This window comes from Salvelinus fontinalis, chromosome 17 (genome assembly GCF_029448725.1).
Source record: "Salvelinus fontinalis isolate EN_2023a chromosome 17, ASM2944872v1, whole genome shotgun sequence".
Lineage (NCBI taxonomy): Eukaryota > Metazoa > Chordata > Actinopteri > Salmoniformes > Salmonidae > Salvelinus > Salvelinus fontinalis.
The window spans coordinates 12,440,149-12,462,985 of NC_074681.1; the positions used below are offsets into that span (position 1 = coordinate 12,440,149).

A 22,837-nucleotide genomic window follows, 5' to 3' on the forward strand; every position below is an offset into this window, starting at 1 on the left:
GCAAACCAAATAGCATTGAAGTCAAATCAACACCAAAAAGCAATACAAAACATACACTCTACAGTGAGAGTGGCTTTGGTCTCGGCAGCAGTCGACTGACAGCGGTATTCCCCAGTGTCTTCCTCAGTCAGCTTCTGTATGGTCAACTTAGCCCGCACAGCGTCCTGTTTCAGGCTGTACTTGTCTGATGTCGCCAGGAGGGTTTGGCCTTTGAACCAGCTCACCTCTTTGGGTGCGGTGGAGAACTTGGAGCTCAGCGTGGCTGAGCCCTTCTCTTTGGCTGTCGCATCCTTAATGGGCTCTGTAGTCGAGACAATAAGACGTGCAAACAGCTCTGATCATAGGCAAGTCATGTAACATGCTCCTAACCCAGTTTTGGTTGTAATCTGGTTGTAACAACGTCATTTCAACCAGTTATACCCACTGGGAATATGGTGCTCTGTGTGAGGAGAAGCCTCTGACCTTTGACAGTGAGCTGGGCCACAGACTTGCTCTTGCCAGCACTGAACTGGACAGGTCCTGTCATGGAGGCCTTGGTCTTCTTGAAGGTGAGGCGGTGCATGGAGCCCTCCATCTCCATCTCCAAGTCAGCACTGTCCTGCACGGCCACACCATTCAGGGTCCACTTGGGGGGCTTGACTGAGTTGATGTTGATCTCCACCTCGAAGAAGGCGGCGAAGGGCTCGGTCACTTCCACGGCACTTAGCTCCCGTACGATGCTGATGGCCTGCTCTAGAGGGACCACAGATACCGAGCGTATAGGTCAAACTTGAGACAGAAGCACTCCTAATTACACTCTTTAGGGATATTATAAGAGTGCTATTTCAACTGATTCACTCACTGACTGGTAATCCTGTGTCCTGAAGTATTCATACGTGCTAAAAGAGATTGAAAGTGTATTTTTATAAAGTCATATCAACCTTTATAAAAATACACTTTAAATACAATTCCTAGAAGTTTACAATAGACAATGTCCTGCTTTTCATCCTGTTACCTTCCACAACAAGTTTACAGGATGTCTTGTCGTCGTGGCGTTGCAGGTGTAATTATCCTCGTCGTACGAGCCCACGTCATTGATGGTGAGTTTGCGGTTTATACTCTTGCTGCTAATCTCGTGCTTCTTGCTGGGCTTGATCTCCTTCTTGTTCTTGTACCACTTGACCTTGGCACTTGCCCGAGACATTTGACATTCCAGGAACCCATGGTGTGTATGCATGGCTAACTTATCCCTGAGCTTCTTCACAAACTGGACAGGGAGCTCTACAGTAACAATAACAACCGTATCAATACAAGGAAGCCATACTAAGCAGTACCACAGTAGCATATAAAAACTCTATCATATATCAAAGCTGTAAGCAGCACTACAATAATACAGTCTACAAATAAAAGAAAGTACCTGACGGGCCATGGCAAAACCAAAGAAGCCTATAAGCCTATGCAGAAACCCTTCGTAAGCATATCTGATCTATTTACTGTACAGTTGCTTCCAGCATACACTACAAGACAAAACATTTGTGGACACCTTCTCATCAAACATCTCATTCCAAAATCATGGGCATTAATATGGAGTTGGTCGCTCCTTAAGTGCTATATTGCCTTCACTCCTCTGGAAAGGCTTTCCACTAGATGTTGGAACATTTCTGAGGGGACTTGCTTCCTTTCAGCCAAAAGAGCATTAGTGAGGTCGGCCACTGATGTTGGGCGATTAGGCCTGGCTCGCAGTCTGCATTACAATTCATCCCAAAGGTGTTCGATGGGGTTAAGGTCAGGGCTCTGTGCAGGCCAGTCAAGTTCTTCCACGCCAATCTCAACAAACCATTTCTGTGTGGCCCTCGCTTTGTGCACGAGGGCATTTTCATGCTGAAACACGAACGGGCCTTTCCCAAACTGTTGCCACAAACTTGGAAGCACAGAATTGTCTAGAATGTCATTGTAAGATTTCCCTTCAATGGAACTAAGGGGCCTAGCCCGAACCATGAAAAATAGCCCCAGACCCTTATTCCTCCTCCACCAAACTTTACAGTTGCCACTATGTGTTGGGGCAGGTAGCATTCGTTTCGCACCCGCCAAACCCGGATTCCTCCATCGGACTGTCAGATGGTGAAGCGTAATTCAGGACCCCCGAGCGCTACAGCACCCGGGGGTCCTGTTCTGTGAGCTTGTGTAGCCTACCACTTCGCGGCTGAGCCGTTGATGATCCTAGACGTTTCCACTACACAATAACAGCACTTACAGCAGCTCTAGTAAAGTAAACATTTGACGAACTGACTGGTTGGAAAGGTGGCATCCTATGATGGTGCCACGTTGAAAGTCACTGAGCTCTTCAGTAAGGCTTGGTTTAAAGTAAAAGTATAAATCATTTCAAATTCCTTATATTAAGCAAACCAGAAGGCGCAATTTTCTTGTTTTTTTTTCATTTACGGATAGTTAGGGGCACACTCAAACACAGACATCATTTATTGTGGTGAGTCCACCATTTCAGAGGACCATTTTCCTGCCCTGCTAAGCATTCAAAATGTAACTAGTACTTCTGCGTGTCAGGGAAAATGTATGGAGCAAAAAGTAAATAATTTTATTTAGGAATGTAGTGAAAAAGTAGTCAAAAATATAAATAAAAAAGTAATGTACCGTTACCCAAAAACTACTTAAGTAGTACTTTCAAGTATTTTTACGTAAATACAGTCGTGGCCAAAAGTTTTGAGAATGACACAAATATCAATTTTCACAAAGTCTGCTGCCTCAGTGTCTTTAGATATTTTTGTCAGATGTTACTATGGAATACTGAAATATAATTACAAGCATTTCATAAGTGTCAAAGGCTTTTATTGACAAGTACATGAAGTTGATGCAAAGAGTCAATATTTGCAGTGTTGACCCTTCTTTTTCAAGACCTCTGCAATCCACCCTGGCATGCTGTCAAATAACCTCTGGGCCACATCTTAACTGATGGCAGCCCATTCTGCATAATCAATGCTTGGAGTTTGTCAGAATTTGTGGGTTTTTGTTTGTGCACCCGCCTCTTGAGGATTGACCACAAGTTCTCAATTGGATTAAGGCCTGGGGAGTTTCCTGGACATGGACCCAAAATATCAATGTTTTGTTCCCCGAGCCACTTAGTTATCACTTTTGCCATATGGCAAGGTGCTCCATCATGCTGGAAAAGGCATTGTTCGTCACCAAACTGTTCCTGGATGGTTGGGAGGATGTGTTGGTACCATTCTTTATTCATGGCTGTGTTCTTAGGCAAAATTGTGAGTGTGCCCACTCCCTTGGCTGAGAAGAAACCCCACACATGAATGGTCTCAGGATGCTTTACTGTTGGCATGACACAGGACTGATGGTAGCGCTCACCTTGTCTTCTCCGGACAAGCTTTTTTCCAGATGCCCCAAACAATCGGAAAGGGGATTCATCAGAGAAAAGGACTTTACCCCAGTCCTCAGCAGTCCAATCCCTGTACCTTTTGCAGAATATCAGTCTGTCCCTGATGTTTTTCCTGGAGAAAGGTGGATTCTTTGCTGCCCTTCTTGACACCAGGCCATCCTACAAAAGTCTTCGCCTCACTGTGCCTGAGCAAGCTCTGTACTGGTGGTGTCCCGATCCCGCAGCTGAATCAACTTTAAGATACGGTCCTGATGCTTGCTGGATTTTCTTGGGTGCTCTGAAGCCTTCTTCACAACAATTGAACCGCTCTCCTTGAAGTTCTTGATGATCCGATAAATGGTTGATTTAGGTGCAATCTTACTGGCAGCAATATCCTTGCCTGTGAAGCCCTTTTGTGCAAAGCAATGATGACGGCACGTGTTTCCTTGCAGGTAACCATGGTTGACAGAGGAAGAACAATGATTCCAAGCACCACCCTCCTTTTGAAGCTTCCAGTCTGTTATTCGAACTCAATCAGCATGACAGAGTGATCTCCAGCCTTGTCCTCGTCAACACTCACACCTGTGTTAACGAGAGAATCACTGACATGATGTCAGCTGGTCTTTTTGTGGCAGGGCTGAAATGCAGTGGAAATGTTTTTTGGGGATTCATTTCATTTGCATGGCAAAGAGGGACTTTGCAATTAATTGCAATTCATCTGATCACTCTTCATAACATTGTGGAGTACATGCAAATTGCCATCATACAAACTGAGGCAGCAGACTTTGTGAAAATGTATATTTGTGTCATTCTCAAAACTTTTGGCCACAACTGTACTTTACAGAAGCTGATAAACATACTGGTTTTTTTACAGAACAGCAAACTCCCTAAATTGAGACGGAAACACTAAAAGAGCCATGTCCCCTGGATCTCATCATAGGAAAGATCTTGAAATAATTTCAAGGAGCTCTGAAATATGTCCAATCCTCAAGATGAGGAATTCATTGGAGTAAAACGTTATAATAATCGCCTTGATGCATCAGCAGACTACACACACTTGGACAGACTTATATTTTTACATTTTACATTTGAGTCATTTAGCAGAAGCTCTTATCCAGATTTACTTACAGTTAGTACATTCATCTTAAGATAGCTAGATGAGACAACCACATATCACAGTCAAAATAAATACATTTTTCCTCGATTGAAATTAAAATAAATAATAATAATTGTAGCAAATCTGTCCCAATCTACAGGATCTCAAAGTGGACTTAAGTATAATTAAGTGGGTCATTGACTTTCTCCTCAATAGGGGTCAGTAAGCCAAAGAAAATATTTCCCTGTGCAATTCATATCCACGGGCTACCCCAAGAAACAGGGATTTCTCCTGTGCTGTCCTCCATCTACTCCAACATCCTGAGGGGCTCGGATAGTCACTGCATGACCTTTTCACTCCTGGCCTGGTACAGAGGGATCTCCATAAGCAACATGAGAGCAAGCTCCCGAGGGTGGTCAGGTCACCCTAGGATCTGGGTCACGTGGTTCATGTTTCCAGAGGATGTAAATCAACCATATATATAAAAAAGACTGCACCATGGATTTCAGGGAAACAACTCACAACCTACATTATCTTAGGGATCATCTTGCCCTCTGGCCAGGGATACAAAACACCAACATTTCAGAATAAAAGAGGCAATCCCCACAGACATCTGGCTGCTGAACCAAAATAAACCTCAGGACAATAACTCTGAGGACACAGAGGACAGACTAACTAGCTGACCGATTGACTGGATCAGATTTTAGTTATGGTTAGAGCACTGAATTCACCATTGGTATGTTTAATAAGTGTTAGTGAATTCTGTGAATTTGTTATGTATATTGTAATGAGCTGACCTGAACATCATTAATTTAACAAAGGTATTCTATCATATGGCATACTGTGCCGTATATAGCATTCTAAGGGGAATGCATGCTGGAAATGGACTTTGTTTCTTTACCTTTCACTGTCAGTTTGGCTGTTGAAGAGGCCTTTTCAGCTGTGAATTTAATCTCCGCCACGTCTTCTGGTGTCACCGATTTAATCAGCAGCACATAGATTTTACCTTTAATTGAAAGAGGGCAACTTATAAGAACATTACAGAATGGTAAAACACATAAATAGTAAAATAGACCTAATTAATCAATGATGGCTAATAATTCAAAAGCTGATGCATGAGTGTCTATTACTAAAATGTATGAGTGTCTATTACTAAAATGTATGAGAGTCTATTACTAAAATGTATGAGTGTCTATTACTAAAATGTATGAGTGTCTATTACAAAAATATATGAGTGTCTATTGCTAAAATGTATGAGTGTCTATTACTAAAATATATGAGAGTCTATTACTAAAATGTACGAGTGTCTATTACTAAAATGTATGAGAGTCTATTGCTAAAATGTATGAGTGTCTATTACTAAAATGTATGAGTGTCTATTACAAAAATATATGAGTGTCTATTACAAAAATATGTGACTGTCTATTACTAAAATGTATGAGTGTCTATTACAAAAATATATGAGTGTCTATTACTAAAATGTATGAGTGTCTATTACAAAAATATATGAGTGTCTATTGCTAAAATGTATGAGTGTCTATTACTAAAATATATGAGAGTCTATTACTAAAATGTACGAGTGTCTATTACTAAAATGTATGAGAGTCTATTGCTAAAATGTATGAGTGTCTATTACTAAAATGTATGAGTGTCTATTAAAAAAATATATGAGTGTCTATTACAAAAATATGTGACTGTCTATTACTAAAATGTATGAGTGTCTATTACAAAAATATATGAGTGTCTATTACAAAAATGTATGAGTGTCTATTACAAAAATATATGAGTGTCTATTGCTAAAATGTATGAGTCTCTATTACTAAAATGGATGAGTGTATATTACTAAAATGGATGAGTGTCTATTACTAAAATATATGAGAGTCTATTGCTAAAATGTATGAGTGTCTATTACTAAAATATACGAGTGTCATTTACTAAAATGTATGAGTGTTTATTACTAAAATGGATGAGTGTCTATTACTAAAATGGATGAGTGTCTATTACTAAAATATATGAGTGTCTATTACTAAAATATATGAGTGTCTATTACAAAAATATGTGACTGTCTATTACTAAAATGTATGAGTGTCTATTACAAAAATATATGAGTGTCTATTACTAAAATGTATGAGTGTCTATTACAAAAATATATGAGTGTCTATTGCTAAAATGTATGAGTGTCTATTACTAAAATATATGAGAGTCTATTACTAAAATGTACGAGTGTCTATTACTAAAATGTATGAGAGTCTATTGCTAAAATGTATGAGTGTCTATTACTAAAATGTATGAGTGTCTATTACAAAAATATATGAGTGTCTATTACAAAAATATGTGACTGTCTATTACTAAAATGTATGAGTGTCTATTACAAAAATATATGAGTGTCTATTACAAAAATGTATGAGTGTCTATTACAAAAATATATGAGTGTCTATTGCTAAAATGTATGAGTCTCTATTACTAAAATGGATGAGTGTATATTACTAAAATGGATGAGTGTCTATTACTAAAATATATGAGAGTCTATTGCTAAAATGTATGAGTGTCTATTACTAAAATATACGAGTGTCATTTACTAAAATGTATGAGTGTTTATTACTAAAATGGATGAGTGTCTATTACTAAAATGGATGAGTGTCTATTACTAAAATATATGAGTGTCTATTACTAAAATATATGAGTGTCTATTACTAAAATGTATGAGTGTCTATTACTAAAATGTATGAGTGTCTATTACTAAAATGGATGAGTGTCTATTACTAAAATATATGAGTGTCTATTACTAAAATATATGAGTGTCTATTACTAAAATATATGAGTGTCTATTACTAAAATGGACATCTAAACATATACTTGGAAAGAATTCTAAATGTGTGTATCCTCCTCACCCTCTTGTCTCATCTTGATGTTGTCACCGACTTTGAGTTTGGTGTCTCCTTTGAACCACTGGCAGGCCACATCATCGTGAGAGATCTCACACATGAATGACGCACTCTCCTTCTCCATCACCTCCACATCCTCCAGCTTCTTCACTATCTTAATGTCTCGGGCTTTGGGGGAGAATCACAAGAGACCATAAAAAGAGACATCAGAGAGCCTTCAACACATCTACTGCTGAATGAATAGGGACATTCTTTTCCATTGATTCATAGCTATATATCTGGTAAGAAGGATGTCTATTATTTAAAATTGAGACATGCACTATTTTACCAACCTGTAAGTACATCTATCATTGACAAGCCTATACAATCATCATTGGATTGTATTATACGATCATTATCATTGGATCGCATAATATACCATGTATCATGTTGTATCATATGAATAACATGTAGGGACTCGTACCATGTACAGTGAGTTTGGCTGATGTATTGTCGTCAGACATTCGACAAACGTATGTGCCCTCATCCTCTTTGGAACATTTATGGATGAGGAGGCTACGTGTGCGACCCTGGGAGTGGATGCCAAAGTTCTTTCCTGGTTTTAGTTCCGTATCACCCTAGGGAACAGTGATATTTTAGTACAAATGATTACTTCACTTTGTATACACAATTATGCAAAGTAAATTGCTGACATTGAACACTTTCTCGTTTTGCATGAATGGATGTTCGAGTTCTATGATTTACCACTAGAATATGTTTTCTCACCTTGAACCACTTGACCTCAGCATTGGTTCTGGACACCTCACACTCAAGTGTTGCCTTTTCCTTCTCTGGAGCTTTGACATCCTCCATGGGCCTAGAGATCATGGCAGCAGGTTCTGTACAAGCCACAATGCAAAAATGTACAGTATTTAAACAAGAGGTGCCACTTCAAATAACACTCAACTTGATGAATAGCTTAATGTTGGACAAAAATTGAGATAACCTACCTTCAACAATGAGCTTGCCAGAAGACTTGACCCCTTCCGCTTGGAAGACAATCGTTCCTGCGTCCTCCATCTTGAGTTGGGACAGTGTAAGGGCATGCTTCTTTCCAAGGGCCGTGATGCGACAGTTGGACCCTGCCTTGAGCTTGGCTCCGCTTCTGGTCCAGGATCCCTCCACGTCAGCTTGACTGAGCTCCACCTCCAGGGTCACTGTTTCCTTCTCATTGGCCTTGACCTCGGCCAGCAGGCCCTTCACCACCTCAATCTTCTGCACTGTGAAATACAGATAGAGGGAATGTTTAGGTGTGTTGGAATATGCTAAATGTTTAGGTTATACAGAATCGTCACTAAGTGTCATGTGCATCTCTTTTTGGCACTGAAACTGTAGATATAAATAGTCTGGGGCTACAGAGTGGCGCAGAGGCGTCACTACAGACCCTGGTTCAATTCCAGGCTGTATCACAACCGGCGCACAATTGGCCCAGCATCGTCCGGGTTAGGGTTTGGTAGGCCGTCATTGTAAATAAGAATTTGTTCTTAACTGACTTGCCTAGTTAAAAAAGGTACAAAAATATATATATAACAAAATAAACATCTGTGTGGAGATCAAAGGTACAAACTGCATGTCAGGTTAGGAAATACTGTCTGTGCTTAACTAAGATCACTAGGGGCTATTTATACATAATCATAAAACTACAGCATCTGTAAATGGGACATACTCTTACTTGGGCGGTAGGTAGTCGAGTGTTGGGCCAGTAGCCAAAAGGTCGCTGAATCGAATCCCTAAGCTGACTAGGTGAAGATTCTGTCGATGTGCCTTTGAACAAGGCACTTAACCCTAATTTCTACTGTAAGTCACTCAGGATAAGAACGTCTGCTAAATGACTAAAATGTAAATGTACTTACCATCCACAGTGAGTTTGGCCTGGGTCTTGTCATGCAGAGTTTCACAGGAGTAATAGCCGCGGTCAGCGGTAGTCACACTCTTGAAGACCAGGGTCTGCTTGGCCCCGTCCACCCTGATGTCGATGTTGCCTCCGGGCTGCAGCACCACGCTGTTCTTCATCCACCTGACTTCTTTAGAGGGTCTACTAAGCTCCACCTCCAGCTTCACTCCCTTCTGATCCTCTACCGTCGTCACGTTCTGCAGCTTCTTCTTGAACATCACCGGCTCCACTGTCGGGCACAAAGAAAACACAGATATTACAACTCCTTTGTGATAACTGTAGCCCTTCTAAGCTAAAATGCTTAAAAGGCTTATACATTTTTGTAAACAATGGCTATAATTGTGTATCAGTCAATCAAAACAATCTGCTGATAATACAGAACAGAAGTATATCCACTGGATATTAGCTCAGATATTATATCATACAGTAAGTGTTAAAGCGAATAGATGTTGTTTCTTACGTTGCACTTGGAGGGTAGCGCTGCAGGTTTTGCCCTCAGCTGCCATACGGATCTCCCCAGCATCCTCCTGACTGACTGACATGATGGTGAGGGAGTGGCTGGTGGCCCCGTGCTCAATCTTATACTTGGGCCCAGCAGTGATTGGCACGTTGTTGTGGAACCATTTTACTTTGACGTCTGCTGGGGTGACACTACACTTAAACATGACATCCTTCCCTTCCACTGCAGCGATGCTGCTCAGCTTGGAAGTCAGATTCACCAGTCTGGGGGCTGAAAAGTTCAGAATGAAAAATATTATCTGGAGACACTTAATTAGACTCAGGCACACAGAAAGTTAATATTGAGTTAATATTGAAATACATGGGTTAATATCTAGTATGTTTGACGATATGTCTGTAACTATGTTGAATATGTCTGTAACTATGTTGTATATTTCTGTAACTATGTTGTATATTTCTGTAACTATGTTGTATATGTCTGTAACTATGTTGTATATGTCTGTAACTATATTGTACAGGTCTGTAACTATGTTGTATATGTCTGTAACTATGTTGTATATTTCTGTAACTATGTTGTATATGTGTGTAACTATGTTGTATATGTCTGTAACTATGTTGTATATGTGTGTAACTATGTTGAATATGTCTGTAACTATGTTGAATATATCTGTAACTACGTGGTACAGGTCTGTAACTATGTTGTATATGTCTGTAACTATGTTGAATATGTCTATAACTATGTTGTACAGGTCTGTAACTATGTTGTATATGTCTGTAACTATGTTGTACAGGTCTGTAACTATGTTGTATATGTCTGTAACTATGTTGAATATGTCTGTAACTATGTTGAATATGTCTGTAACTATGTGGTACATGTCTGTAACTATGTTGAATATTTCTGTAACTATGTTGTATATGTCTGTAACTATGGTGTACAGGTATGTAACTAAGTTGAATATGTATGTTACTATGTTGTATATGTCTGTAACTATGTTGAATATGTCTGTAACTATGTTGAATATGTCTGTAACTATGTTGTACAGGTCTGTAACTATGTTGTATATGTCTGTAACTATGTTGAATATGTCTGTAACTATGTTGTACAGGTCTGTAACTATGTTGTATATGTGTGTAATTATGTTGAATATGTCTGTAACTATGTTGAATATGTCTGTAACTATGTTTTACAGGTCTGTAACTATGTTGAATATGTCTGTAACTATGTTGTATATTTCTGTAACTATGTTGTATATGGCTGTAACTATGTTGTATATGTCTGTAACTATGTTGTATATGGCTGTAACTATGTTGTATATGGCTGTAACTATGTTGTATATGTCTGTAACTATGTTGTATATGTCTGTAACTGTGTTGTATATGTCTGTAACTATGTTGTACAGGTCTGTAACTATGTTGTACAGGTCTGTAACTATGTTGAATATGTCTGTAACTATGTTGTATATGTCTGTAACTATGTTGAATATGTCTGTAACTATGTTGTACAGGTCTGTAACTATGTTGTACAGGTCTGTAACTATGTTGTATATGTCTGTAACTATGTTGAATATGTCTGTAACTATGTGGTACATGTCTGTAACTATGTTGAATATGTCTGTAACTATGTTGTACAGGTATGTAACTATGTTGAATATGTCTGTAACTATGTTGTATATGTCTGTAACTATGGTGTACAGGTATGTAACTATGTTGAATATGTCTGTTACTATGTTGTATATGTCTGTAACTATGTTGAATATGTCTGTAACTATGTTGAATATGTCTGTAACTATGTTGTACAGGTCTGTAACTATGTTGTATATGTCTGTAACTATGTTGAATATGTCTGTAACTATGTTGTACAGGTCTGTAACTATGTTGTATATGTGTGTAATTATGTTGAATATGTCTGTAACTATGGTGTACAAGTATTTAACTATATTTTATTTGTCTGTAACTATGTTGTATATGTCTGTAACTATGTTGAATATGTCTGTAACTATGTTGTACAGGTATGTAACTATGTTGAATATGTCTGTAACTATGTTGTATATGTCTGTACCTATGTTGTATATGTCTGTAACTGTGTTGTACAGGTATGTAACTATGTTGAATATGTCTGTAACTATGTTGTATATGTCTGTTACTATGTTGTATATGTCTGTAACTACGTGGTACAGGTCTGTAACTATGTTGTATATGTGTGTAATTATGTTGAATATGTCTGTAACTATGGTGTACAAGTATTTAACTATATTTTATTTGTCTGTAACTATGTTGTATATGTCTGTAACTATGTTGAATATGTCTGTAACTATGTTGTACAGGTATGTAACTATGTTGAATATGTCTGTAACTATGTTGTATATGTCTGTACCTATGTTGTATATGTCTGTAACTGTGTTGTACAGGTATGTAACTATGTTGAATATGTCTGTAACTATGTTGTATATGTCTGTTACTATGTTGTATATGTCTGTAACTACGTGGTACAGGTCTGTAACTATGTTGTATATGTGTGTAATTATGTTGAATATGTCTGTAACTATGTTGTATATGTCTGTAACTGTGTTGTACAGGTATGTAACTATGTTGAATATGTCTGTAACTATGTTGTATATGTCTGTAACTATGTTGTACAGGTCTGTAACTATGTTGTACAGGTCTGTAACTATGTTGTATATGTGTGTAATTATGTTGAATATGTCTGTAACTATGGTGTACAAGTATTTAACTATATTGTATTTGTCTGTAACTATGTTGTATATGTCTGTAACTATGTTGTATATGTCTGTAACTATGTTGAATATGTCTGTAACTATGTTGTATATGTCTGTAACTATGTTGTATATGTCTGTAACTATGTTGTATATGTCTGTATCTATGTTGTATATGTCTTTAACTAAGTTGTTTATGTCTGTAACTATGTTCTATGTGTCTGTAACTATGTTGAATATGTCTGTTACTATGTTGTATATGTCTGTAACTATGTTGTTTATGTCTGTAACTATGTTTAATATGTCTGTTACTATGTTGTATATGTCTGTAACTATATTGTATATGTCTGTAATTATGTTGAATATGTCTGTAACTATGTTGTACAGGTCTGTAACTATGTTGTTTATGTCTGTAACTATGTTGAATATGTCTGTAACTATGTTTAATATGTCTGTAACTATGTTGTATATGTCTGTAACTATGTTGTATATGTCTGTAACTATGTTGTATATGTCTGTAACTATGTTTAACAGGTCTGTACTTACGTTGTATATGTCTGTAACTATGTTGTACAGGTCTGTACTTACGTTGTATATGTCTGTAACTATGTTGTAAATGTCTGTAACTATGTTGTATATGTCTGTAACTATGTTGTATATGTCTGTAACTATGTTGTTTATGTCTGTAACTATGTTTACCAGGTCTGTAACTACGTAGTATATGTCTGTAACTATGTTATATATGTCTGTAACTATGTTGTATGTCTGTAAATATGTTTTATATGTCTGTTACTATGTTGTATATGTCTGTAACTATGTTGTATATGTCTGTAACTATGTTGTATATGTCTGTAACTATGTTTAATATGTCTGTTACTATGTTGTATATGTCTGTAACTATGTTTAACAGGTCTGTACTTACGTTGTATATGTCTGTAACTATGTTGTATATGTCTGTTACTATGTTGTATATGTCTGTAACTATGTTGTACAGGTCTGTACTTCCGTTGTATATGTCTGTAACTATGTTGTATTTGTCTGTAACTGTGTTGTATATGTCTGTAACTGTGTTGTATATGTCTGTAACTATGATGTATATGTCTGTAACTATGTTGTTTATGTCTGTAACTATGTTGAATATGTCTGTAACTATGTTGTATATGTGTGTAATTATGTTGAATATGTCTGTAACTATGGTGTACAAGTATTTAACTATATTTTATTTGTCTGTAACTATGTTGTATATGTCTGTAACTATGTTGAATATGTCTGTAACTATGTTGTACAGGTATGTAACTATGTTGAATATGTCTGTAACTATGTTGTATATGTCTGTACCTATGTTGTATATGTCTGTAACTGTGTTGTACAGGTATGTAACTATGTTGAATATGTCTGTAACTATGTTGTATATGTCTGTTACTATGTTGTATATGTCTGTAACTACGTGGTACAGGTCTGTAACTATGTTGTATATGTGTGTAATTATGTTGAATATGTCTGTAACTATGTTGTATATGTCTGTAACTGTGTTGTACAGGTATGTAACTATGTTGAATATGTCTGTAACTATGTTGTATATGTCTGTAACTATGTTGTACAGGTCTGTAACTATGTTGTACAGGTCTGTAACTATGTTGTATATGTGTGTAATTATGTTGAATATGTCTGTAACTATGGTGTACAAGTATTTAACTATATTGTATTTGTCTGTAACTATGTTGTATATGTCTGTAACTATGTTGTATATGTCTGTAACTATGTTGAATATGTCTGTAACTATGTTGTATATGTCTGTAACTATGTTGTATATGTCTGTAACTATGTTGTATATGTCTGTATCTATGTTGTATATGTCTTTAACTAAGTTGTTTATGTCTGTAACTATGTTCTATGTGTCTGTAACTATGTTGAATATGTCTGTTACTATGTTGTATATGTCTGTAACTATGTTGTTTATGTCTGTAACTATGTTTAATATGTCTGTTACTATGTTGTATATGTCTGTAACTATATTGTATATGTCTGTAATTATGTTGAATATGTCTGTAACTATGTTGTACAGGTCTGTAACTATGTTGTTTATGTCTGTAACTATGTTGAATATGTCTGTAACTATGTTTAATATGTCTGTAACTATGTTGTATATGTCTGTAACTATGTTGTATATGTCTGTAACTATGTTGTATATGTCTGTAACTATGTTTAACAGGTCTGTACTTACGTTGTATATGTCTGTAACTATGTTGTACAGGTCTGTACTTACGTTGTATATGTCTGTAACTATGTTGTAAATGTCTGTAACTATGTTGTATATGTCTGTAACTATGTTGTATATGTCTGTAACTATGTTGTTTATGTCTGTAACTATGTTTACCAGGTCTGTAACTACGTAGTATATGTCTGTAACTATGTTATATATGTCTGTAACTATGTTGTATGTCTGTAAATATGTTTTATATGTCTGTTACTATGTTGTATATGTCTGTAACTATGTTGTATATGTCTGTAACTATGTTGTATATGTCTGTAACTATGTTTAATATGTCTGTTACTATGTTGTATATGTCTGTAACTATGTTTAACAGGTCTGTACTTACGTTGTATATGTCTGTAACTATGTTGTATATGTCTGTTACTATGTTGTATATGTCTGTAACTATGTTGTACAGGTCTGTACTTCCGTTGTATATGTCTGTAACTATGTTGTATTTGTCTGTAACTGTGTTGTATATGTCTGTAACTGTGTTGTATATGTCTGTAACTATGATGTATATGTCTGTAACTATGTTGTTTATGTCTGTAACTATGTTAACTATATGCTGCAGTAGTGAGTGACCAAGTGTTAAATCTAATGAAAGTAAAGCCTCAGCTACCGTTGGTGGAGACCTTGGCAGAGGTCTTATCATCTTTGCATTCACAGATGTACTCTCCCTCATCCTCTTTGGTCATTCCTGTTATGGTAAGGACCCGCTTGGCACCGTCAGTGCTGACACAGAACCTGCCACCGGGTTTGACCTCACAACTGTTTTGGCGCCAGAGTACGTCCCCTGAGGCTTGGTTCAGTTCACAGGTCAGGGTCAGCGTAACACCCAGCTCTGTGGCTACAGGCTGCAACTGCACCACAAACTTCAGCGGTGTATCTGAGAGGAAACATGGACAGAACTTAATTAACTACATTTTATATGCATGCTCTTATGTCAGTATTGACTGTACACGTCAATCAATTGTTCTGATGAATGAATTGCTAACTAACGTTTGACTTGAACTTTGAACTCAAGCTTGTCATCATCAGTGTGGCAAGAGTAGGTGCCACTGTCTTTGACTTCGGTGGACTTCACAATCAGGGTACGAGAATGTCCCTCTCTCTTCATCTCATATTTAGTGCCTTCCTTCAACTCTACTCCATCCCTGAACCACTTGACACTGGCACTCTCCGAAGTCAGCTCAGTGGTCAAAACAATCTTCTCACTTGCTTGAACACTGCATATATCCTTCTTGGCAGTCTTTTTAAACTTGGCAGAGGATTCTAGAGAAAAAATGAAGACTTGTTAGAATAGTGATGATAGTGCTGGGTATAACAAATATGGTGAATGAGTCAATGACATCATACCTGTCACCTGTATCTTAAAGACCAGCTTCTCTGCTCCAACCTCACAGGTGTACTGTCCAGCATCCTTCTTCTCCACCTTCTCTATCACCAGCTGACGAGTCTTGCCCTTTGTCTCCATGGAGACTGTCTTACTGGAAGTCAGCAGTTTACCATCCTTGTACCATTTCACCTCCGTCTTGGTATCAGACACCTCACAGCTCAGAGTGGCTTTCTGGGAGAGAGTAGCTTTCACCTCCTTCTGTACAGAGTCCTTATTGGTGAAGGCAGCCTGGACCTCTGAATGGGGATCATTGAAGGGTATGGTAAAACCAGAAACCCTTCATTCAGGGTCAAACAATCCCAACACCAAATCAGAAACCCTTTGCGTATCTTGCACATGACATACAAAAGAGAAATCAAGCGATATTGTCAGAGTAAGTAAAAAAAATCTGCATTTCTAAAGCATTATGAGACAGACAAGAACATACAATTCAGACTTCCACACTAACAAAACAATCATAACAAACAACAGTATAACATCTCTTTCCTTGGGAGAAAAAGAATGGTAGACAATGTAGAACACAGACACAGTACATTGACAACCATCCAGCTTCCAAAACCTTGAGAGAAACATCAATAGACAGCCAGCTTTGAAATCGTCTCATACCTGTCACCTGTATCTTAAAGACCAGCTTCTCTGCTCCAACCTCACAGGTGTACTCTCCAGCATCCTTCTTCTCCACCTTCTCTATCACCAGCTGACGAGTCTTGCCCTTTGTCACCATGGAGACTGTCTTACTGGAAGTCAGCAGCTTACCATTCTTGTACCATTTCACCTCCGTCTTGGTATCAGACACCTCACAGCTCAGAGTGGATTTCTGGGAGAGAGCAGCTCTCACCTCTGTCTGTACAGATTCCTTATTGGTGAAAGCTGCTTGAGTTTCTGAGGGAACAATTATGGAGGTGCATGATAGTACCAGAAACATAACATTCAAGGTCAAACAATCCCAACAACCAAACCAGATACCATATCTTACACACAACAGACATTAGGGGAAATAAAGCATTACAAATGCTAGATTAATCAACCATCTGCATTTATAAAGTAGCAAGACACAGACAAGACAATGCAACAAACGGGGAAACGGACAATTCAGACATTTGCAAAATAATCAAAAAGACAAAACTATAACGTCTCTTTCCTTTAGGGAAAACATTTGTAGACAATGTAGAGAACATATACATTGACAACTATTCAGCCCCCAAAGCCTTCTGAGGAACAGTAATAGAGCCAGCTGTATCTTAAAGACCAACTTCTCTGCTCCAGCCTCACAGGTGTACTCTCCAGCATCCTTTTTCTGCACATTTTCTATCACAAGCTGACAAGCTTTGCCCATTGACAACATGTGGACTGTCTTAGTGGAAGTCAGTAGCTTGCCATCTTTGTACCATTTCACCTCTGTCTTGGTATCTAACAGCTCACAGCTCAGAGTGGCTTTCTGGGAGAGAGTAGCTTTCACTTCCTGCTGTACAGAGTCCTTATTGGAGAAAGCATCCTTCATTTCTGAAGGAGGAACAATTGAGGGATATGATGGAAATGAGAAACCTCAATATCACATCAAAACAGGAACCATATCTCTAGACTGGACAAATACTGGATATATTGGACATACAGCAGCCTTGCAAAGTCAACCATCTGAAATTCCAATGTGGCATGGAGACGGACACACAGTCTAGAGCAACAAACTGGGAAACAGAGCACTCAGATATCCCCATGAGAAACATCAGTGAATCGAGACAAAATATTCAAAGGACAATGCTGTGTGCAATCAAAACAACCAATTAAATCTATATGTTTGCAAGATAGAACTCACAAATGCTAAGGTAACGTTACCAATTACACTTAGAAAATAACTTAATAGCTGTAAGTTAAAAAACAGAACAAAAAATTTAACTGTGTATGTCCCATAACATCTCCTCCGACATAAGAAAATCTCTTACGATTATCTTTAAATAAGGAGAATAACATTTTTAATTAATAGGACAGACAAACGGACAACCATTCAAGCAACCAAAACCTTAATCACATCACAGAGGGCATCTGACTAAAAAATAACTCCTCCTTACCTGTCACCTGTATCTTATAGACCAGTTTCTCTGCTCCAACCTCACAGGTGTACTGTCCAGCATCCTTCTTCTCCACCTTCTCTATCACCAGCTGACGAGTCTTGCCCTTTGTCTCCATGGAGACGGTCTTACTGGAAGTCAGCAGTTTGCCATCTTTGTACCATTTCACCTCCATCTTGGTATCTGATACCTCACAGCTCAGAGTGGCTTTCTGGGAGAGAGTAGCTTTCACCTCTTTCTGTATATAGTCCTTATTGGTGAAGGCAGCCTGATGTGCTTCTGATGGAACAGTCATGGAGGGGCACAATGGCAGAAATACTTAATTTAGAGTCAAACAGTATCAGCACCAAACACAGAACACATCACTTACTGTCCTGTACAGACACGGGGAGAATTGTCTACAGAATGACACCGAGAGTCATCTGTCAGCAATTCTAACATGGTACTGAGACAAACAAACTACGCAACAAACACAGAAACTGACTATTCAGATGTAATATAAGCTAGAGCAGGAATACAGATTGTAGGAGATGTCAGCTTGAGAAGAAAACTCGACAAATGAAACAACCTTTGTCAAAGACAAGTTTTTTCAAATAAATATTTGTAGGTCAGGCATATAGACAACAATTCGTCCCACTATATGCCCCAGAGCAGACAATAGACAGACAGAAAATCCAATATATCCTGCTTACCTGTCACATGTATCTTAAAGACCAGTTTCTCTGCTCCAACCTCACAGGTGTACTGTCCAGCATCCTTCTTCTCCACCTTCTCTATCACCAGCTGACGAGTATTGCCCTTTGTCACCATGGAGACTGTCTTACTGGAAGTCAGCAGTTTGCCATCCTTGTACCATTTCACCTCCGTCTTGGTATCTGACACATCACAGCTCAGAGTGGCTTTCTGGGAGAGAGCAGCTCTCACCTCTCTCTGTACAGAGTCCTTATTGGAGAAGGTAGCCTGGGCTTCTGTAAATCAACCATTAGCAGTTCAAATATAGAATGGGAATAGACACACAGCCGCAAAAAGGACAGAGACCAGTGAGACGTCCCCATAAGCCACAAAGCAAAACAACCAGAGTCAAATCAAGCAAGGAAACAACCTTGAAGCCTCAAACAGCCCCTTGTCTGATGGAATCAACTAATTCTAAGATCTCAACTTTATCAGTATGACAAAAAACTAGGCATTGGTTTCTTACTGAGACAAAAGCTAAATGTAATTCAACAGTACACTTGCCAAAGCATCCGAGGGGAGAGCTAAATATTTCATAGTTATCTTCTCCTAAGATTAACATGTCCAATGTGTAGAGCAGAAAGCCAGTATGAGGGTTTGAATTCAGGCTACAATGGAAGGCAGCCGGTGTGTAGGAGAAAAAAATATATGTAGAGGTCAAAAGGTACTGGCACTCAAAACCATGAAAAGGAATAACCCAAGGAGGCCGATGTGCAAAAATAATATACTTAATTTAATCCACGCTCAAATGAATACAAAAAGTATAAAGTTAATAAACAAAAATGGAGCATATGTTTTGGCCTTATCATCAGTAATGTACAAACAAATTAGGAAGACGTACTTCAGAAGAAACACCTGCTGTGCGTAACAGGCGCAACAGGTGCAAGCAGATAGTTGATTAGATACTGGCGAATAAGGAGTGAATACATATTAGCAAGGAATATGTGGAAGAATAAAAAAAATTGACAATTCAAATGTCACATATAATTGAAAAAAGACAGCGAGCTGGGCAACATAACAATATCAGAAGCAATAGATATGATAATACTCCAGTAGGCTAAAGAGCTCAGAGTGCGGGGGGGGGGGGGGGGGTGGACTGCTAGTGCCTGTAACATACAAGGTCCAATTCCTCATTAATGTGAAGAGCAGACAGACAACCATTCAAGCAATCGGGCAAAAAGGAGACGAGACAGCAAGTCGATATCCTCCTTACCTGTCACCTGTATCTCATAGACCAGTTTCTCTGCTCCAACCTCACAGGTGTACTGTCCAGCATCCTTCTTCTCCACCTTCTCTATCACCAGCTGACGAGTCTTGCCCTTTGTCTCCATGGAGACTGTCTTACTGGAAGTCAGCAGTTTACCATCCTTGTACCATTTCACCTCCGTCTTGGTATCAGACACCTCACAGCTAAGAGTGGCTTTCTGGGAGAGAACAGCTCTCACCTCTCTCTGTACAGAGTCCTTATTGGTGAAGGCAGCCTGTTGGGCTTCTGAGGGAACAATCATATAGGGGCATAGTAGGGGTCAAATAATGAAAACAGGAATAATCTTTCGACACTGGACAGACATGGGTAGCATTGACATACATAACAGCCATAGTCAACCAGCTACAGCACTAATATAGCAGAGACAGACACATCGCATCATTGAGGTGTCCTCAGAAGCCATGAAAGCAAAATCATCCAATGAAACAACTTTGAAGCCCATATCTACAAACAATATTTTATCTGATAACCCCACACATTTTTAAGTCTCAATTAGAACACATTGAAACTAACAAAACAATCATACATTTCTAACATAATGAGCAGAGCTGAAGAAATTAAAATGTTGTACATTGTTCAAACCTCCAAGGACTAAGGGGGAAAACGTTTCAAATTTGCAAGACTGGCACATGGACAACCACTCCAGCAACCTCGGTCAAAAGTAGACAACAGACAGTAAATCAATATTTGGCTTACCTGACACATGTATTTTAAAGACCAGCTTCTCTGCTCTAGCTTCACAGGTGTACTCTCCAGCATCCTTTTTCTCCATTTTGTCTACTACCAACTGACGACTCTTGCCCTTTGTCTCCATGGAAACTGTTTTACTTGCAATGATCTGTTTGCCATCCTTGTACCATTTCACCTCTGTCTTGGTATCTGACACCTCACAGCTCAGAGTGGCTTTCTGGGAGAGAGTAGCTCTCACTTCCTTCTGTACAGAGTCCTTGTTGGTGAAGGCAGCCTGTTGAACTTCTGAGGGAACAGTCATGGAATGGCAAAGTAAAATCAAAATCTTTCTTTTTGGGTTGAACACTAAAAACAGGAACAGTATGTGTATGGGCAATCTGGGATTCTGAGGGAGCACTAGTTTGGGAGGGAGCACTAGTTTTTCTAGCTTAAACAGTAAAAAATAAATATATGACTAGGTTATTATACAAGCTGAATACAATGATATTGTTTGTCCGGTGTGCTCTACAGACATTCCTTCTCTCTCTTACCTTTTATCTTGACCTGGAATGTGACTTTGTCTTCCGCTGTCTCGCAGGAGTAGTGTCCCTCGTCACTCTTCTTGGCGTTCTTGATGACCAGTCTCCTCTGTGTCCCTTTGGAGACAATGGTAGTTCTTTGGTCCTCAATGACCACTGTCTGATCCTTCCTCCACACCACCACCCCGCTGGCAGATGATACCTCACAGTTCAACTCAAGGTCCCCGCTGAGGGCAGGTGCCACCCCCATGGGACCCCTGGGCTTGTTCAGGAATTTTGCTTCATCTGGAAGAGAAACATGGATGGATTTATGATCAAGAACAAAAACATGATTTGTCCACTTTTTTAATTTATAGAGTTGTGGTAGAAATCTATTAATACCTTAAGGTTATAATTAAATGTTAACAAAGGCCCATGTGGAATTGAATATTATAAAAAAATATGCAAGAACAGAATCATCTACAATGATTTATTTGCTTTACAAATATTTGATTATGCTTTTATAACCAAACAGCTACATTTCATACACCATCATATGATAGGTGGGTGTCTGCCTGTGCGTGGTTGGAGGATTGGGGACGGTACCAGTGACACATTGGACTTTATTACATGATGACAGAGAGCTCTTTCCCATGCTAGATGGCTTACTACCACCTGGTGTTAGCTGTCACAGCCCAGTCTGTCCCTGTATGTCACGTGGTGTGAGAGGGGCTTTCTGTAGGCAATGTAGGTTAGAGGTTGCACTTCATACGCCGTGTCAGTTTGAGATCCGGGGTCAGACTAACCTACTGGATTACGAGTGTAAAAACATCTGTCATATGTAAAAAACATGATAATAATAAAAACAGGTTTTCAGTGAAGCTGTACAAAATGTAGCTATTTCTGTTATTGTATTACAATTATATGGGAATCTGAGGGACCAGGTTCCCACTTTCCACCAGGTGTCAACAAGTTATTAATATGTTGTAGACATTGGAGGGGTTTCATATTTTTAGCATGATAGCATGATACAGGAGTTGAGTCTTTATTCTTGATATTTCGCCTGTCCTGTTGTACCTTTTAGAGAAAGCGTCAGGGACATTCTGTCTTCGTTTAGGACACACTCATAGATTCCCGTGTCCTCTTCAGTGACATTGTGTACCATCAGGATCCTCTTGTGGTCAGTGGTTATGCACTCATACTTCTTGCCCATCTTCAGCTCCCGTCCATTCTTCATCCAGACCACCTACAGAGTTAGAGGAAACATTGAAATGCACAATCCGCATAAGAGACAGCATTACACAGTGAATTGAATCTGAACAATTCAAAAGAGAAAGTCTTAAGTATTTTTGTATTTATAACACTACTCCTAATCCTAACAGACCAATAAAGTATTCATTTGTTCATTAATTAATTCAGTCATCTGGACTTCTATATAATATACTGTATGTCATTAGATAATATATGCCATTTAGCAAACGCTT

General features: G+C 38.5%; 1 protein-coding gene across 2 annotated transcripts in view; it reads right to left on the bottom strand.

The window, feature by feature from the left end:
• The window catches only part of LOC129813705 (obscurin-like), a 107,428-nt gene that overhangs the window by 60,269 nt on the left and 24,322 nt on the right, over window positions 1-22,837 (bottom strand). For both annotated transcript variants that reach the window (XM_055866142.1, XM_055866143.1), the window contains exons 8-24: window positions 22,431-22,599; window positions 21,387-21,659; window positions 20,863-21,141; window positions 20,113-20,391; window positions 18,860-19,135; window positions 18,168-18,446; window positions 16,708-16,983; window positions 16,062-16,337; window positions 15,705-15,977; window positions 15,325-15,591; window positions 9,736-10,005; window positions 9,235-9,504; window positions 8,332-8,601; window positions 8,108-8,220; window positions 7,806-7,959; window positions 7,349-7,510; window positions 5,359-5,463 (exon numbers count right to left, since the gene is read on the bottom strand). In XM_055866142.1, the coding sequence (XP_055722117.1) occupies window positions 5,359-5,463; window positions 7,349-7,510; window positions 7,806-7,959; window positions 8,108-8,220; window positions 8,332-8,601; window positions 9,235-9,504; window positions 9,736-10,005; window positions 15,325-15,591; window positions 15,705-15,977; window positions 16,062-16,337; window positions 16,708-16,983; window positions 18,168-18,446; window positions 18,860-19,135; window positions 20,113-20,391; window positions 20,863-21,141; window positions 21,387-21,659; window positions 22,431-22,599 (3,991 nt within the window). The remainder of the gene's footprint in view (window positions 1-5,358; window positions 5,464-7,348; window positions 7,511-7,805; window positions 7,960-8,107; window positions 8,221-8,331; window positions 8,602-9,234; window positions 9,505-9,735; window positions 10,006-15,324; window positions 15,592-15,704; window positions 15,978-16,061; window positions 16,338-16,707; window positions 16,984-18,167; window positions 18,447-18,859; window positions 19,136-20,112; window positions 20,392-20,862; window positions 21,142-21,386; window positions 21,660-22,430; window positions 22,600-22,837) is intronic.